This window comes from Haliotis asinina, chromosome 12 (assembly GCF_037392515.1).
Source record: "Haliotis asinina isolate JCU_RB_2024 chromosome 12, JCU_Hal_asi_v2, whole genome shotgun sequence".
NCBI lineage: Eukaryota > Metazoa > Mollusca > Gastropoda > Lepetellida > Haliotidae > Haliotis > Haliotis asinina.
The window spans coordinates 51,892,174-51,912,500 of NC_090291.1; the positions used below are offsets into that span (position 1 = coordinate 51,892,174).

Sequence of the window (20,327 nt, forward strand, 5' to 3'; positions counted from 1 at the left end):
ATCAAAAATAGCTCATCAACAATTCTGCAGTTGAGCTCTGATAGTGGTAAATCACATAAACTAGTGAAATTCCGTGCAGATGGCAACTGAGTGTTACAATAACTGTTTAATATATAAATTATTTTCATACTGGAATAGAAATTCTTTTATGTAACATGATCGGATTGTTTTTAACTGAATCACCGTTACATTGGACCAAAACATCTGTGTACAGCTGATTATTACTTCTGGCTTTAGTTTATGTTTACCTGAATAACAGGTAACAGAACAGGAACAACAGAACAGGAACAACAATTAAATTATCATGTCTAGTGATATGTGTATTTTCATTTTCAAAGTTTGTTTCTTTTCACTCTAAACAATACGATATAGTTTTGACTGGACACAATACATGAAATAGCAGTTTTGTTATGTCCATGGAAAATACAATTTTACTTGGCCTTTGTTCCACATTATGCAACAGGTACTATAACACGGATGTCTAATAACGTGAGGGATCGTCTGTGGACCCCAAGACCCGCGCTATGGCAAGGGATGACTGTACTATATATCACAGCTCATGCAATAACTTACAACATATATACATAGAGCAATATTATATTTTCAACACTCCATCTTCAAACCACTCTCTTCCGAAAGAGGTTACCTGTCAAATTTTCATAGGAGGATCTCCATAGGTCTTTAAACAGAAACATCACAAATATTTCGACAACAGCATTCAAATTTAAAATGATATTGACATGAAATTGAAATTAAAGTGAAAAGTTGTATCCTACATGATCATGATAAAGCTTGCTTCCTTAACAGAAGCCATGCTGGGAAAATACACAACTTTCTCTGATAAAGTATTTGCAAGCATTCTGAACTTGGAAAAACAGAAAGTTATGGAATTATATATGAAGAGCATCTTCTTCATGTTTCTGAAAGTACAACAAGGTTACTCCTTGCCCAATTCTCACCTGAATGCTGGGTAATTTCACATGTTTATAGTTATACATGCCAAAAATGTTTACACCGGGTAGGAATTGTAAGAGGAAGCCAAATTACAACACGGAAGCCAAACCAATAAGGTCCTTCACTTGAAGAAGGAGCAAGAACACACTCTGAAACGTCATGTTACGCACAATAGAGAAGCTGAGATCCATTAATCTTGCTTTTCATAATAAGTTTCATGTCTACAAAAGCTTTCTGCAGCTTTGAATCAAGGTTGGAACTTGTTTTCAAAGGGCAATTGGCAACTTGTTAAAATTTCAATATTATGGTTGCTCACAGAATTTGATGGAATTTTTCAGTTTTGCTTCAGCTGTTTAGTGTACTGATGGGTAAAAGGCTAAAGAAAGATTAATCTGGTTCATAATTCTTATATGATACTAATTAAATAACGATGTGAAAATGCGATAGTACTACAGCATCAGTATAAGCTGTAACAGAGCATCAGTTTCACATATTAATAAAATATGCACGTTTAATCAGAATAACCTGCATAAGTTTGAGCTGGTTTCAAACAAATATACATACACATGAAAATAATGTAAAGTAATGGCACAAAATGCTTACTGGAAAACAAGGCTAAGTTGGAGCAGTGCAGAGATCATGTTTTTACAAGAAGTAGGTGGCGCATAGCAATGAGCAAACCCTGTGGTTTGTGAAAGGGAGACCAGATGCAGGCTAGTGCACATGCAGTGCATGATGATGAGACTGATTTTGTGTGAACCTGCACATGCTTTGCTCACAAGACACTCACATGATAACATCTGATAGTAGGCAACCAGGGGCCCCTTTGCTCACATGGTAGGCACCTGTTAAGGGGGTGGCACAGTGGTCAATTTATCCTTGTTTCCCAATAATTACCCAATGTATTATATTCAGCCCTTGTGTTCACAGATCTTCATTTACACTTACTGTCACAGAAAGAAGACGTCGTGTATAGATCGACATATCAACAGTTGCAATTTTAAAACTACCTGAGCTGCACTTTTGTCATACTTTTATTGATTTTTATATTCCGAGCAAGTATTTGAATAGAAGGACATATCTGGTTATCTGCATAAAAAGTAGTGTTGTATACCTCCTAAAACTATCAACACCCAGTGTGACTGACATAGTGTAAGTAAGTGAGTGAGTTTGTTTTACGCCATTTTCAGCAATAATCCAGCAATATCACAGCAAGAGGACACCAGAAATGGGCCTCAGACATTAGAGCCATGTGGGGAATCTAACCCAGATCTTCAGCAAGCTCTTAATCGCAAGGCTACCCCACCTGTTACTAAGTAATGTTCAAAGGAACAACAATGTATCTGGAGCAATGACACAATACACAGAGACAAAACTTGTGACCCTGTTCATCCATCTTGAAAAGTTGCAGTGTATGGTGGTGTGTGAAGGGTAATGTTGTATGTCAGAACAACTGCAAGTGAGTCTGTGTGGAGGATTCATGATTCTATGCGTAGTGGACTCGAGGCGCTCGTGATGTGGTAGGTGGGTCATCATCTTCATCATCGTCATCTTCATCCTCATCCTCATCATCATCCTCTTCCTCATCACCATACATTGACTACAACAGATATAATGTTAAATAGTTCAGATTAATAACTCCAAATCCATGCAATCAATGTGTGTCACAGAAATCTAAACAACTGTTTCAGAAATCTGTTCCAGCTCAAACATATTCAGAGCTTAAAATTGCAGTAAATTCAAGTTACACAAATAGTAAGATTGACAGTCATGTTATCAAATGGCTACGTGGTTACAAGAATATTATCTTGCTCAAATTCCATTGTAATATTTCTGTTGTCAAAATTAAAAATCAACATGACAAGATCAAGTTCAAAATTTCAAACAGGTACACATTGCTCCATTCCCGAAAAGTACTGGAGCAAACAGACAATGAATTGGCATCACACATATAATCTAACTAGAGCCATTTATGATGCTGTTTCACATCCTTTATTTTATTATTTTGTTTTACAAGTCAGTATCAACCAGGCCATGTTTTACCAGTTAATAACCAGGCTCTGTTTTACAAGTTAATAACAACCAGGCTATGTTTTACAATTTAGTATCAACCAGGCCATGTTTTACAAGTCAATATCAACCAGCCATGTTTTACAACCAGGCCATGTTTTACAACCAGGCCATGTTTTACAACCAGGCCATGTTTTACAAGTCAATATCAACCAGCCATGTTTTACAAGTTAATATCAACCTGGACAAAATGTTTCACCAGCAATATCAACCATGGCCAAGTTAATATCAGTGTGAAATTTGTCACTATCGTCTTCTCATGTGATTTATTCATACATTGTCATATTTAGGACACCTGTCTTTATCATTAAGCACCCGATGAAGTAGGTATGTGTTTTCATATGTTCATCTAGTCCAGCATAATATGTTGTATATAGCCACACATTTAAGCATATATGTATTCATTTTTCAAGTAGTAGTATGTGTTACAGTGAGGTAATAAAATAATATTTTCCTAACAACTAGCTAGCCACATCAAAGCAAAAGCTGTTTGAGTATAGTAACAGATCCCCTGCCTGTGAACATTATAACATACAGTGTTCCCAGAAATTATTGAGAAAATCTTTGTTTTTTTTCTAATGATGCTAAGATTGGAAAAAGGGCTTTCACTATGCACTAAGCATACTAAATAAGGGAGACAACTCTTGCAGGCTTAGAAGGCAGCTCATTACGTCAAGAGTTATCTCCCTTGTCTGAGCAGACGGCTTCCTGTGTTGACATGGCAGAATTTACAGCAAGAGAGAAAAGAAAGCTCATTCTAGATGATTTTGAAAGGGGTGAGGCTGATGCTAAAGTGTTAGCTTGTAGACATGGTATTCCTCTGTCTACAGTATACAGAACTTTGAAGAATATCCAAACAGGAACCGGGATAGAGCACAAAGCAGGGGCAGGTCGGCCTAGGAAATTCAGTGTTGTGGATCGTCGAAGACTTGGGCAGATTGTGAGTAGGGGCAAATTGAAAAGTGTTGAGAACATCAGAAATGAAATGATTAGCAGAGGAAGTCCTCAGGTATGCAATGAAACAGTTAGGCAGGAATTACAGAGACTTAATTGGGTGAAAAAACGCGGAATTCCCTCGCCGTTGATGAAAGATGCACAAAAGGAAAAACGCTTAAACTGGTGTCGGGCTCATGAAAATCAAGATTGGGATAATGTTTTCTTTTCGGATGAAAGTTCTGTTTGACTTTTCCCTAATTGTGTGAAAATTTGGACCAAAGATACTGTCAAACCTATCTACCAGCGACCAAAACATAGCCCGAAGTTTCACATGTGGGGTGACATATCGGCTCGCGGAGTGACGCCATTGTGTGTTTTTACAGGAAACTTGACAAAAGAAAGATACGTTGACATTCTAAATGGTCACCTTCTTCCGACAGCACAAACATTGTATGAAGATGATTGGATTTTCCAGCATGATAATGACCCAAAACACACTGGGCGCTACACAAAACAGTGGTTGTCGGGCGAAAATGTTCAAGTTTTAGATCGGCCCAGTTACAGCCCAGACCTAAACCCAACTGAGAATGTGTGGGGAGTCATGAAGGACAGAATAAACCAAAAGGGACTGAGAAATATTGAAGATATGAAGGCCGAGGTGGTCCAATATTGGGATACCCTGTCACACGATTACCTACAAACTTTGATGGGTAGTGTGCCTAGGTGTATTCAGGCATGCATTGCTGAGCGAGGAGGTCTAACAAAGTACTAAAACAAGACTGAGACTGTAAAAGGATGATGTTTTAACATGTTTATGTAAGTAAAACGCCAGAAGTTAATAAACGTAATGAGATACATGATGCAACATGATTCTCAATAATTTCTGGGAATACTATATATTAAGTATGATTCAACTACTTCATTGCAGAGCTAGCACTTATATTTTGGGGGTGCACTGATTTAATCACCTGCATCCACAATACATTTTCGGAAACTAAAATACAACTGGTAATAAATGATCATATTTTGCCTTTATTATAATATTTCATGAATTCAAAAAATGACAAGCAACTAATATCAAATAAAATTACTTAACTTTCCAGTGTTAATTACCAATTGCAATTGGTCTGAGAGTTTTCAACAGACTATGTATGTCTTTGCTTAGCAACACACCACCTCTCATCTAGCCTAGCATTCAGCCTACTGTCAGTACTCACTCCGTGGCTAGATGAAGAAGGACTCCACATCATCAACTCTATCAGCCTCCTGACATGGCAGGACAGTATTGTGTTGATAAGCTTTACTTATTCTTCAGTTTATGGATATATATAGTCTGGTTCATAATTATTGAGAATTTTTCTTCTTACTTTGAGCTATCCTAACACCTCAACTGATTCACTGATACTTAAAACTAAGTAATGGTATAAGGGAGGTAACTCATCTTGGCCTACTGAGTATAGTACAATTAGAGTTACCTCCCCTGAATTTGTAGCAGACGTCATTTTCCTCAGCACTGTCAACAATGTCTGCTGAAGATAAAAGAAGGTTGATTTTTGAGTTGTGTAATCAAGGAATTGATGATGTAAATACATTGGCAGAGAGAACAGGAACTCCTCTTTCTACTGCGTATAGGATTTGGAAGAATTTTAAAGAGGGAAAGGATTTTGGGCACCAGAAAGGAGCAGGGAGACCCAGAAAATTGGACTTCTCAGATCGCGTCCGGCTGGGAATTTTAGCGTCTAAAAAGCAAAGGGCAAGCATCTCCAACATCAGGTATGAAATGATAGAAAGGGGATCAACAGTTGTATCAAAATCTACAGTTAGAAGAAATTTGATTGATCTTGGATGGGAGAAAAAGACTGGAATTCCTTCTCCTCTCATGAAACAAGAACATAAAGACAGGCGTGTTGAGTGGTGTTTGGCACATAAAAACTTTGACTGGGAAAATGTGATTTTTACTGATGAAAGCTCAATATGGGTATATCCCAATAATGTGAAAATATGGACAAAGTCTGCGTCAGCACCGTTGTATCGACGACCTAAATACAGCCCAAAGTTTCATGTATGGGGAGGGATATCCTTACTAGGAACGACCCCGCTGTGTGTGTTTGAGGGAAATCTGACAAGTCAACGCTACACTAACATATTAGATAATTTTCTCCTTCCAAGTGCACATGTGTTTTATGGAAATGACTGGATTTTGCAGCAAGATAATGTTCCTAAACACACCACAAAACATGCCAAGCAGTGGTTTAAGGAGAAAAATGTGACTGCATTACCATTTCCTGCATATAGTCCTGACTTAAATCCCATTGAGAACATTTGGGGGATGATGAAGGAATGTGTGAATCAAAAGGGGTTGACAAAAATTGAAGACATGAAGAGAGAAGTGGTCCGATACTGGGACAGCATAACTCACGAAACACTAACCTCTCTGATAGGAAGTATGCCTACCCGTCTTAGACTGTGCCGTGAAGCTCAAGGAGACTTGATAAAATATTAAATTGTTACCTACACAGCATGAAAAGGTCAGTTCACTTTCACAATACATTCAATTTTATCTGATTTGTTCTCGTTTAATAATATGAAATGCTTTAGCTATTCTCAATAATTTTGAACCATACTGTATATTTTTTAAAACACTCACATAAACAGTAGACAGATTTTGTGAAACATAATCATTCTCATCCTCAATAATGTCCAAGGTACACGTCGCGATAAATCTCCACTATACCGTTGATGCATCTACAGTTCGGTCCAATGATTTTATTACCTCCCTTGGCTGGCTTTTATCCAATCTTTCTCTACACTGGGAAGTTGAGGGTACAACTCACTTTTGTTTCTCAAGTTATCTAAGAATTAAACTTAGCAACAAAATTGATGCAGAGGTGCTCTGAAGAGGTAGAAGAGTTCTTGCATATATTTTTTTTTCAATTTTCAACCCTATCAGTACGTCTGCATGATTGCACTGTGAACAAATCTTCAGGGCTGTGACTATCTTTTACCTTTGCTGACACTGGCAAGCTCGGTTGTAACAGCAGCTTAACTGTTTGGCTACTGTGAGAATGTAGACCCAGGAGGTAATAAAATTACTGCTCCAAGCCATAGAATTGCATCCAGGGAACTGGCATGTATCCAGAGATATATCAGACCATATATCCTGGAGATTATTGAAGATGAAAAAAATCCCTGTGATCCATGGAAGATGATCCGGTATTATCATAAGATGAAAGTACATGTCAAAAGTCATGGAAATAATTCTTTTAATGACAAGACTTAACTTCTCTTCTCAGACAGATCAGTTTCCCATAATAGAAACCACTGGGTTTTGTTGGAGACAGGATACATTTTCAACTTACCGCAATGATGGACTTCCTAATACAGTGATCATAGTGAACTTAGTATGACAAGTAACTTACATTATAATGTTCAACTAAAATAATTATGATCAACGTATCGTTACAATTTACTAGCCATTAAAATTGTTTACCCATTTCAATCATCTCATGCATAACGATCAACATCTACAATAATGAGCATTGTCTAGCCTCATGTTAGAATGTCCAGTTTTGATTGGTCCACGTGACTCTGATAAAATACCATGTACATCCATCACGATCCGCAAGGGGGAGTATAAAAGTCGTGTACTCCCGCTATGAAAGTCATATCACCCCGCTATGCCTCGGCGATGATGTGAAGTGAGAAAAGTGTTCATCAACATGCCTTTAGTAACGTGCGGTGCATTGAGGTCAAACAATCAGCTGGTGTCAACATGGCAGCAATGAAACGTGTTGTGTTGCATGTTGTTTTGTTTTGATCTAGTGAAAACATTCAGCAAGATAAATGCGTTATCACATCATCTCAAGGAAATACGGGGTTTTATCAGTCCCTCATAAGGTTGTATTTCCCTCGACATGATGTGATAACTTATAATATACCATGGCACCTATAACTGAGAGCACTGTGCCTGTAAAACCTTCGTCAAAGATAACTCTGTGTCTGCTAGTGTACATATCATGCAAATATCCAGTGATGAAAGCCAAACAGATGGCGATGCTGAATGGAAATCCCTAGTACTCTAAGATCATCTGATCATGGAACTAGAGGTAAAGATTCAATCTGAATCTGTTAATTGATTCGTAAGTATATTATTTTGAACAAAAAGGCTCATCATAAATAGATGAGGTCTGCAGCAATAGTGAGAGGAGACGGGATCAGGTGGTCAGCTCACTGACTTGGTTGACAAATCACATTGTATCCAAGTTGTGCTAATCAGTCCTCATGCTGTTGATGACAAGATTGTCTCATGTTGACATGATTATTCACAGACTGCCGCCATATAGTAGAAATATTGCAGAGTGCAGCATTAAACAACAACCAACCAACCAATGATATCTTACCATTGCTGCAAAAACTGCAAATACCTCAACATCCTCAATATCTGCTTACATACCCAGAACACGGTGGACTTTGCACACATGTACGAGCCATTTTCCCCTTTTTTCAACAAGTGTATTTAGTATTATCCCCCCTTCTGTTTTCAGATCTTGACTCACATCTGACATGATTTATCCACTTACACTTGCGATCCGTACAGACTGTTGCCTGTCTGAGTATGTTGACCCCATTGACGGCAATGTGCCACTTCCCAGTGTGTCTGAAACACCCAAAGAGCTCATCGTTCCCAACTGTCGACTGGAGCCAGTTGTATCCAGCAGTGCTGTTCGGAACTCCTGCGAAATCAACAGAACTAGGTTATACATTGCTATCCTCTTCTCTATGTCACATCTGAAGTTTTGATGATGAGAAAACAAGCTACCCCAAGGATGAGTATTAACCTGTATCTCGCCATGAATGAAATGCTGTGTGTTTACATTTGTTTCCACCTGGGCCCTATTCTTGAAACATTTGTAGTTCTAAGAATTCTTACTTATGATCGTAGCCAATGTGTTAAGAAAGAGCTTAAGAAGTTTATAGGGGTATGAACATTTCGAGAACAGCTAGTCTGTGCATATATAGCTGTCTACTTCCTTTCTTTCATCCACCTGAAGAAGGAGTCTCAGAGGATATAATCTGGAACATTATGTTCCTTGTTATAATGTTAGCCTACTCCATACAAACACATAAGGCACCAGTGGATTGAACAGTGTAAGGGTTACATAACCCTTATAGGATAATTTGAAAAAAAGATACTGTAATCATGCCAAGTGCCAGTTTCAGCCTGACGAGTCCCTTAATGACAAGTGACACATCCAGGAACAATGACTTGCAGTCTCATCTGTCTTGATGCCCTGAAAATCCCAGGCTATAGTAAGCCATGACTGTCATAGGAGGCGAACTCACAGGATTAGGAGGTCAGGCCAGCTGATTTGCTTGGCACATACAATTTTTACTATTTGAATAAATCATTGCTCATCCTCTTGATCACTGGATTGTCTAGTCCAGACTTAATTACTTACAGCCATTGTCATTTCCCCACTGTGAACTTCCACCGAAATTGTCCTAGAACATTTTCTAACACAAAAGCAGAATAACTGTCGCAAATTTTTCATGTGTCTGCAGCTACGTATCCTTACCTCAACATCAGAAAACTCATCTATCATGGCAACATTTTCGAAACACTTTGCGAGATTCTCCAAGGCCCGGGCATGAAATGTCATCTCAATATTCAGGAATTCCGTCAATACTTTCTAGAAATAAAATAAATTATTAGAAAGCATTTATGCACAAACAATCTTTTAATTGATTTAGAGATAGGCCGCCATTTAGGTTTGAGAACAAAGCGACCTCATCCAGCAACTGGTGCATTTACACTCTGTTGTCAGGCGAATCACAGTACAATGCTTGCAAGCGATAGGTTGCTTGTAATGGACCCTTGGTTATGTAATTTGTGACCAGTGTTCAGCAACAAGGCAGATCAGATTGTAACATGCCATAATATCCCCTTACCTTTTCTGTTGATTTTTTTTAACTTAATCAAAATTTTGTTAAAAGGTTTATCAAATAATATGTATGGTTATCTAATTCCTGATATCAGCAGCATTCTGCTCAGTAGCGTGATGCAACAGTATGAAATGCCTTCGTTTTTGAAGCTACATATGAATAACATGTGGTGACCGTTAATGGCGGTAATCATTTGAAAGTTAACATCAACAATATCACCGTACCCTTGCCAAGAGTATTTTCCTACTTTTATAGAAGCGATTTTGTTGGATAAAATTTGGTTTCTAATGATGCTTTGTTTTTGTCCAAGTCAGATATAAGGATCGTGATTGGTGAAAATCAAACACATGACCAAAGTCAGCCAATCAGATTACAGCAATGGATACTGTCCTCGTAAACAAAAACCTGTTGATTCAGGTGAAACTTTGGGATAAAATCATGCTATTCTGAACATGTTACACAAAAATCACCACCTACACGTATATTATGTAACTTGGCAGGTGTGGTAGGTTATGACCTGTCACAAGAATGTTTTATGCATTTATTTTTTGCACTAAACATCACGTCCAAGCGCAAAGTTCAAAGATACGAATGCTAAGTTGTCACTTGAATTATATTGCACAATCACACAGTAAAGATGGAAATAGCATGTTAAAATGTTCATTCAGCAACTTTTTTAAGTACTGTTGTTGATTTTAGTCTTCAAGTCATTGATTTGTTGAATTATTTCCTCGAAACATTGTTAATGTGCTCATGTATCAAAGAATTGGGTTTTTTCAATAACATTGCAAAAAACAGTTTATGATTCTTATCCTGTCCTTAATATATGGTCATTTGAAATTTGATAAGTGTTTTCAGACATTGTGAAAAGTGATAGATTTGATAAAAGAATCACATATATGTTACAATCTGAAAATTATACCATTTTGATGCAACTACTGCCTTTTCGGTTTACCAGTGTCTGGGGACTTGAGACGTCTTGTCTGGAATTTTTCACCCTACAGAGTTGAATGGGTTGCAAAGAATACCATAACACAGCCAGTAGGAAACTCAGTGATAAGTAAATGTCACTTGAGTTAAAGGTCACATGCAACGTAAAATACAACTTTGCAGATTCTGTTACCTTTTGGTATGCACATACTCAAACAAATCATCAAAAATGCCAATTCAACCTATAAAGTTGAAAAAAACGCAATGAAAAAAAGACCGCAAAATAGGAGTTCAAATGATTCACTGAATTTTTGGGGGAAAAGTGGTTTCAGCAGCTGTGCTGCGCTGCGCCCATGACGCATGCACCGTGAATAGGTTCGCGGAGCATGAAACAGTATGCATGCCCGGAGTATGAGGTCATGAGCTGTGGTCTAATCTTGGTTGTGTACACAAACAGGTAAATAGTCTACTCGTTACATAAAAAACTTGTTGATTGTGGTAAGCAGCCTCTGTCAAAGAGAAAGCTCAATGTCTGGTTTTTGACACCTATATGTCTGCCTACCTGTCTAAGGACAATATGCAGTACACTGAGCTTCAATCATTAACCACATGCAATTTGAACTTAACACCTATCAGGCTATACGCCATAAACAAAATAAATTTATTTATGACTCATGCACCAAAGTCCTGTCTCTGCCACATTATGTAATTAGGCAAACATACATACACATGTACACATGACATGTATATATGACTGTGGGTTGCAAACAAACTACATCCATTTTTCTTGGATGACTGGACCTGAGGGAAACTGGTTCAAACTCTTGTCAGTTTCAAGTCCTGCTTTGTACTTGGATGAATGACAGTTTCCAGCCACGCAGTAGTTCACCGTCTCTACTGAGATGATTTTTTATTGGATCGAACGCAAATTCAGAGAACATGTATTTCAAATTCCAACATCTCTATATACATTCTTTATGGATAACAACATCTTCTAGTGCACATGATTTTGTTTGACAATGGTATATGAATCCATACTGAAACGACGCATTAAGTACAAAAAAGAAGTTATTAGCTATAAAGAATCCTCCTTGTTTGTGACTCACCATACTTCTAAAATGCCCATCAAACAGACCATATTTCTGTACACACAAACCCTCAGCGAATAAGCAAATGAACCAGCCAATTGGAAACCGTCATTACACTTGAGTGCACACCACAGTGACAATTGTGTTTTAATTATGTTTGATTTTTTGGTTGCATGTGACCTTTAAATTTGGACACAGGAATTCGCATTTCATAAATCCCTGCTTATCCAATCTCATGAGATGGATGCCCACCTGACCTGCCCCACATCACAAATTACTGGAAGCTTGAAGACAGGAGTTACCAGGACAGGATCATCTAATCAGTCTGCATGCTTACTGACATGATTGATATGTCCTACCATGGAGTGGGGCCAAAGGTCAGGTGGCTACAGGCCAGAAGTTTGATTAAACTTTGCCTACAGCGAGTTTCCACACATGGTCGTAGAGGAAGAGAGGTGCTTACCGTGAGATAGGATAAGCTTTAAAATTAATATAATTAAATTGGGTTATGCTGTGATAGCTCTCTCTGCTTCTCCCACATAGTGGGTTCAGTCACGGAACAGACACTGCAGAGATTCAGGGACTTTTCCATTGAGTTTTCCCAGCTACAGAAATCATTCAGTGTCAACCAGTCAGTGCTTCATTTACTACAAAAATTCAAAAACAGAGAACATTCAGGGGATTACTTCTCATAGTCATTACATCACACTTATAACTCAAGAACATACCTTTAAATCAGTCACCTTCTCTTTCTCAAACCTGTCCATCTCGTCTTCCAGGGCCCGGCTGTAGATGGAGGCATCTTGGCTTGCTCGCTGTACTTCAGTCTCAGCCTGGAGAACATCAGATATGTGTAAACCATTGAACCAGGTTAGATCACACTTCTCTCATATCTAATACAGGAAGGATTTAGAACTGTTTAGCATGTTTCACAAGAAATCAGAACAGACCATATCAATGGTGTTCCAGACACCTAACTGCATCACAAAGGTGTTGCCCCAGACATCTACCCTGTAACAAAAGGAGCTTAGATAACTGCCCAGTACTTAAAGATGTTCCAGACACCTGTCCTACATTATACAGGTCTTTAGACACCTGCCCTGCATCCCAGTGTGTTGTTCCTGGTGTCCAACCCTTGTACTCACCCTTGTCTTCGGAGGGTTAAGGAAAACAAAGTGTCAGAACAGGAATCTTTCATCAGTCTAAGGGTGAGAGTTATGTTGCTTACAGTTTTGGCATTGTTTACTATCCAATATCCATCCCTCCCACCCACCCACCCACCCACCCACCCACCCACCCACTCACTCACTCACTCACTCACTCACTCACTCACTCACTCACTCACTCACTCACTCACTCACTCACTCACTCACTCACTCACTCACTCACTCACTCACTCACTCACTCACAGTTCATTGCAGTTATCAATTTGGAAATCATATTTCCTGATCCTGGCTACACAGCATCCATATGAACAACTGCCACTATTTGCCTGAAAGGATACAATCTGGTGCCGATCTCCAGGATTCTTTTGTCGAACCTTCTCCAGCTTCTGCCTCGTCTGACGCTCCTTCTTCAATGCTGAAATCTCACGCTTGACAGTTGCCTAGCAACACAAATTACCATGCTGACTGGAAAGTGTTTTCATACATTTAAAGCAATTTTACAACTGTATTTGATGTCTTATGAACAACCACTGACAAATTGTTAGTGCTAACATGAGACTTGCAGCAAGAGTCCCAGTAATGGGTGAGATGTGTATGTATATATATATATACATATATATCCATGACCCTATGAAATGCTTTTAGTGCTATAACTGTCTTAAGTTACTATCAAAGTATGGAGTCCTTTTGCTGAGACAGTGGGACCTACAGTGTCACCTACCTTCATCTGTTTACATCTGGCGCCATATTGCATGATGGGTTGTAGCACCTTAGCCTCCATTCTTTGGACCTACAACATGGCTACAACGTCAGACAGTTGTTTGCTGTTTTAACACTGTAGTAAGCATTTTCTTTCAATAGTCTCTCCCTCCACATTTTGACAGGAGCACCTGTATTGATGTAATGGCTGTCACTGTATCATACACAGGGAACGACATTTCATGTGTCACATCAACAAAAGACAAAACCACTACTGGATGACCCGATCATTTTCCGTGATTTCAGTATCACTTCAACTTCTTATAACCTGTACAGAAATATGTAAACAGATGTTTGTGGCATGACAAAAGAATATCATTTTTGAAAAGGGGATTATTTCAGGTTATTTTAATCAATCTGCCCTAATTTAGAATTTGTCCCAAAATGGTGAATTTATCCCAAAATGGTGAATTTATCCAGAATGTTGCCATTTCAAAGCCATTCCTTGTAACCAAGGTTACCTCAGAGTTCTTGTAGTCTTGTATAGTGGAATAGTTTTCAGCAAAGTGAGTGAGGGCTTTCTTGGAAGAACTGTTGAGTCGTTCTCCATCTGCATAGTTCTTGATGTGACTGGCCAGGACGTCACCTGTCAAACAGCTGGATCATCAAATGACTCGATGCTGAGCAATTACAAGTCACCCTACATCAGTGTTAATAGATATCATGTATACATGGTAAAAACATTTACATGCACTGCAAGTGTTTACTTCACCTGCATAGGTATTATACTCATGAAAAATAGTCCCGACATTTGCACTGGTTCAAACTAGGGGTGAAACAGTATGGGATGTACTGTGGTACACGGCCTATGGTTTGGTCCATTTCGGTTCGATACATACAATATGATCATAATGCAGGAAATGGACAACATTAGCAAAACCTTATATTGTTCCATAACATGGGGAAAATATAACCATAATCTTTGTTATTTTGAATTAACAAAACTGTCATTTTATTACTAGATAGAACTGACTGTATAAAACCCCCAAATACCATTTTTCTTACTGCATTAAGATATACCAAACTGAAGGCAAAATACTGTGGTATACCGTTCCACCTCTAGTTGAAACTCCTTTGTGCATGGTACTTTTTCTTAGGTGGCTCTCCACGTGTAAAGAAACAAAGCATGGTTTAGGTCGTGTGCACATAATGGCTGTACTTGTATTGTTGTAATCACCCGTGCCCACATGGGCACTTACTCCCACGTCCACGCCAACGCCCACTTCCTCTCCCACACCCCTGCCCACATGGACACTTACTCCCATGTCCACACCAACACCCACTTCCTCTCCCATGCCCCTGCCCACACGGGCACTTACTCCCACGTCCACGCCAACGCCCACTTCCTCTCCCACGCCCCTGCCCACACGGGCACTTACTCCCACGTCCACGCCAACGCCCACTTCCTCTCCCACACCCCTGCCCACATGGACACTTACTCCCATGTCCACACCAACACCCACTTCCTCTCCCACGCCCCTGCCCACACGGGCACTTACTCCCACGTCCACGCCAACGCCCACTTCCTCTCCCACGCCCCTGCCCACATGGGCACTTACTCCCATGTCCACACCAACGCCCACTTCCTCTCCCACGCCCCTGCCCACACGGGCACTTACTCCCACGTCCACACCAACCCCACTTCCTCTCCCACACCTTTATTGTTTGCAACCAGAATAACACACACTGCAAAACAATTGCCATCTGGTATAGGACTGTATATGATGAGTTCGGATACGATGTAATTAAAAGCTTTCTGAATCATATGCCTGTGAGTTTGTATTGAACTCTGCTCGCAACAAGTGAATAGTTAGACATATATTGTATAGTTGACCACAGATCATTATCACTATCCCAGGGTGCACTGATCCACAGCAACTTACAGTCCCGTCTCCATGATGTACTGCGGGAACACCGCCTGGTGGAAATAAACAACTTACATGACCGTCTCCTAGTTACCCTACCTTTGTTCCTGAGCCGAGCATTTTTGCGTGTTATTGACCCTATGGTGTCACAGATGAGGCCAAAGTTCTTCTGTACACTATCAACACGGGCCATACAGAACTTCGACTGCTTCTCACTGAAAGGACAAGGTCATTTAGGTCATCGAAGTCATGTCATCAATTATAAACAGGCAGTCAAGATTATATTCATTACCTTGAATATTTTAAAGATAACAATAAAAACATTTTTCTCTTTCACAATAACCACGTTTAGGGTCTTATTTCAATAACCTTGTCCAAAAAAAACTTAAATCAGTTTGCTGAAATGCAACAAGCAAATCCAAGTCAAATGACAAATGACTCGGCATATATGTAACAGTGAGTGATTGATCAGTTTTGCTCCCTTTTAGCAGTTTTCTAGCAATATCATTTCAGAGGACACCAGGAATGGGTTTCACATATTGCACCCATATGAGGAATCAAACTCAGGTCGTCTGTGCTATGAGTAACGCTTTCACCACCTGGCCATCACACTATGCCTCAGCTAATAAGAAAAACTAACATGATTCGAAAACTAATTTGGTGAAACTCTGAATTAGGTAGGAATGGTCTTGCAGGAATATCCCAAGACAAGCATGAGTTTCTGAAGACCAATTCTACCCCGGATAGTCACTGGTACAACGGGCTAGATCACTACATAAGGAGTTGGACCATTATATACATTGCATCAATATCTTAGATTCACAAGGTATATTCTTCTTAGGTTATTCTTCAAAAATAATATCTGTTTCTTATTTTTTGGATATTTCTTTTTGTACTAACTGACTGAATGTAAATGATGAAAAAAAAACATTCACACATAACTGTCTAAAACATTTTCAGCTTTCAACAATGACAAACTAAAATACACTATACTACTAACAGTATAAACCGAAAGTCAGCTTCATAAATACAGCCATATATCAAGGGCTAACATACAAATGTGTTGAAGGTATTTGCTACATACATAAGGTGCAATACAAGTAATACAGCACTAAAACGAACAAACAATAATACAACAATACAACAATACAAAGAATGACAAGTCACTTTAAAAAAAATTGGTTAATGTGTTAAAACACTCAACCAACTCAAAACTGCCTGATGCTCAAACTGGAGACAGTTTTCGTCAAATATAGCAGCTGACCGAACTTTCCACAAACATAAAATTAAACTCTGCAAATAGATTTTTATTTCCTAAAAGTCTGATTAAAATTATTTCAGCAGCAAAAAGCAAGTCTTTGAATATATTTTAACTGACAAATAATGCTTGACTATTATATCAAACTAATACATATTTTAGTATCAACCAACCACTGATTGGTCTTCAAGGGAAATAAAGAACTTAAAGTGCAAGCTCTGCACTGGGTTCATCCAGAGACAGCTGGTATATGTTAGTATAATCTCTCAAAGACAAGACACAACAATGGTCTGATGACGGTCACCAGTCAAGCTAATGTTAGAGTGCAAGATTTACAAATACACATCATACAAACTGGAAAATTTACATGATTTACTCGTATATTTCACAGATATTTCTAACTTAAGCCAGACCAATTTCAGTTCTTGTTTCATGGATCCACCTGTCATAATTTTTCAAGAACAAGAAAGAGCTATAAAGTAGTTTCCAACTCAAAAACTAAAATCTTAAACTTACAAGAAAACTTCATTTAGATTGTCTTATGCCCCACATGCACTTCATATATTCCCATAAATAAATTACTTTAAATAGCATTCAGAAGGAATATTACTTTGACAGGTGATTTTATTTTTTGCTTTTTTCGTCCTGGATTTAGGTTTCCTCAGAAAAAAAATCTGTAAAACAAGAAATAAAATTAGTCTGGCCTCATAGACAATTATTTCCATCATATGAACAGGTAGTTCATGTTAAACAGTGTATCATGTATTCATGGTTACTTGAAACTTGTTATATATGCTACTCAAAAACATTTAAGAACCACCCATGTTGTATATTAACTTGAGTTATATACAAAGGAATTGGGTGGACCTTAGCTTGTTTGAGCAGTACAAGTAAATGACTCAAACACCTGATTATGGTTGTCAGAGACACACATATTCATGAGTACATATACACACAAAATGGCTTACATGATCCTCTCTGTTAGTAAAGCGACACTCAGGTTGCAGGATGTACAAGGATATTAATCACAGTCAATCACACAGTTTCATTAGAATACAGATTAGCCTTTCCACAACATGGGATGTCTTTAAAAGAGTGAATTGAAAAAATGCAAAAAGTGTAAATGCAAAGGATCTTCATTTGAATAGAGTGTGAAAATGGTAGATAACATGTATGCGAGGTAGGCAAAGGTTTTACTGTAGTGAAACCCACTTCAGACAAACCAAGCAATATAGTCAAGACAAACCAGGGTTTGAACCCACGATTGTACGTTCCTGGTGTCTAAGGGAAGTCACTCTGCACAACAAAATACAGGGCAGTGGGATCTCCATTGTTTTCACAAATACATATAAACCTAAAGTGTGCTTCTCACTATATATTGGGTCAACTCTTCTTTTTCAGAGAATAACCCCATTTGAGGTTTTTGTTTTGGAGGGGCAGGTTTTACTTTTCACTAAAAGACCTATTCCCAGGTTTTACTTTTTGTTAGTAAGACCACTTCCCAGGTTTTACTTTTCCTAACTTTATATGAACATCAACAGGCAACTGATACATGAGTGTTTGAAATCATTTGAAAAATATCATTTAAAATTAAACTCACAATACAAATGTTTTCCTAAGCAGGTAACAAGATTGGAACCACAATTCTCTCATCTGTAGGCAGACGCTCTACTGCATGGCCACCAGGCTGATGAAGGTGGTGGGGTTAAATCATCTACTCATAGTTACTGTCATTAAATTGATTTTACACACACTTCAGTTATTGTTATGTAATTTCATTAAATGATCATCTACAATGTAATTATCCATAATAGACAGTATATATCTTAGAAAAAACACTTCTCCTTGGTTGTCGGAGACAATATAAAACCATTGGGGTCAGGAAATCCCTCTCCTTCTGGTTTTACATTGTCTGCCAAAACCTGAAAGGCATGTTTTCTCCTATGCATCAGCACCTTTCAGACATCAGCTAACCATGTAGGCTGAACTAGCCCCTACCTACTTGTTACTGGACTATGGAACAGGTTGAAGCAATGTTTGTAAACTGACAACCTTGGGTGCTAATCATCCACCAATCATTCCCCTCACTTGATTGTTGACAGCCTTATATGGAATATTGCTGAGTGATGTAAAACAACACTCGATCACACTATAACATCCTCATATGTTGCTATTAAAGGCGACTAAGCTTTTTCTAAGAGGCAACTAACAGGATTGGGTGGTCAGGCTTGTTGACTTGGTTGACACATGTTATTGGTTCTTAATTGCGTAGATCGATGGTCATGCTGTTGGTCACTGGATTGCCTGGTCCAGACACAATTATTTACAGACAGCCACCATATAGCTGGAATATTTCTGAGTGTGGCATAAAACTCACTCACTCACTCACTCACTCACTCACTCACTCACTCACATGTATCTTCAGCTGAGTGAATGAGTTGGGTTTCATGCTGCCTCTAGCAATATTCAAGCAACATCACAACAGTCAACCCCAGAAATATGCTTCATACACTATACCCCATCCTCGATATCTCCAGGGTATACCCACTGCCCCAACTGTATAGAGTAGCTGCATCTAGACCTACACAATCTCATCTAAATAGGTGCAACAAAACCCTTTCCACAACTTTGAATGCCAGCTAAAAGCAGGGTCAATTGTGATTATATCATGAGCATATATTTGTTTCAGCAGTATTACAGGTGTGTGATGTTGTTTGTAAACAAATGAAGTCTGGACCACACTATCCACTGATTTTCACCATGCGATATGATGACAGAGCATGTGTTCATGAATCACTATGAAATAGTGATGATGCCAGATGTTCACAAAAAGATGTATGCTGCCCCACACGTAATAAACATATCCTTAGTCAAGTCAAGTGTTCACCTGAAACAATTCAGGAAAATATGGTATAAGTCAAAATAGTCAATTGCATTGGACTTCATTTTTGTCACTCATGCATCAAACTTGGATATTTCCTCCACACATCTACATGAAAATCTTTCTGCACTTTTGGAGCTGTAAATCTCACTATTTCCCCTTCTCTACATCAACATGTCAACAGCAATAATTTGCTGATAAAGAAACATCCTATTTGTATAGTTAAGTTATAATTCCAACCAAGGTCTATTTATCAATGTTATTGCAGAAATTCTGCGAAATAAGAAACTGAAAGAAAAAAATATAACAAATATCTAATATCATTATTAACATTTTTTTACCATGCTGCAATATTTCATCATCAGTTTTTCCATGAAGCATGATACACAAATTTTTTACAGTAGAAAATGTTTCACAGGACAGAATTTGAGTCGCGGGGCCATGTGATTAGTTGACTACTGCAGCTTTAAATAAGTC

General features: G+C 38.5%; 1 protein-coding gene across 1 annotated transcript in view; it reads right to left on the reverse strand.

Annotated features, from left to right (window-relative positions):
* Window positions 1-2,367: 2,367 nt before the first annotated feature.
* The window catches only part of LOC137258539 (CBY1-interacting BAR domain-containing protein 1-like), a 19,694-nt gene continuing 1,734 nt past the window's right edge, over window positions 2,368-20,327 (reverse strand). Inside the window, exons 3-11 of the mRNA XM_067796248.1 lie at window positions 15,811-15,926; window positions 14,308-14,432; window positions 13,809-13,877; window positions 13,426-13,527; window positions 13,067-13,072; window positions 12,650-12,754; window positions 9,537-9,650; window positions 8,541-8,693; window positions 2,368-2,554 (exon numbers count right to left, since the gene is read on the reverse strand). Coding sequence (XP_067652349.1) covers window positions 2,441-2,554; window positions 8,541-8,693; window positions 9,537-9,650; window positions 12,650-12,754; window positions 13,067-13,072; window positions 13,426-13,527; window positions 13,809-13,877; window positions 14,308-14,432; window positions 15,811-15,926 — 904 coding nt within the window. The 3' untranslated portion in view covers window positions 2,368-2,440. The remainder of the gene's footprint in view (window positions 2,555-8,540; window positions 8,694-9,536; window positions 9,651-12,649; window positions 12,755-13,066; window positions 13,073-13,425; window positions 13,528-13,808; window positions 13,878-14,307; window positions 14,433-15,810; window positions 15,927-20,327) is intronic.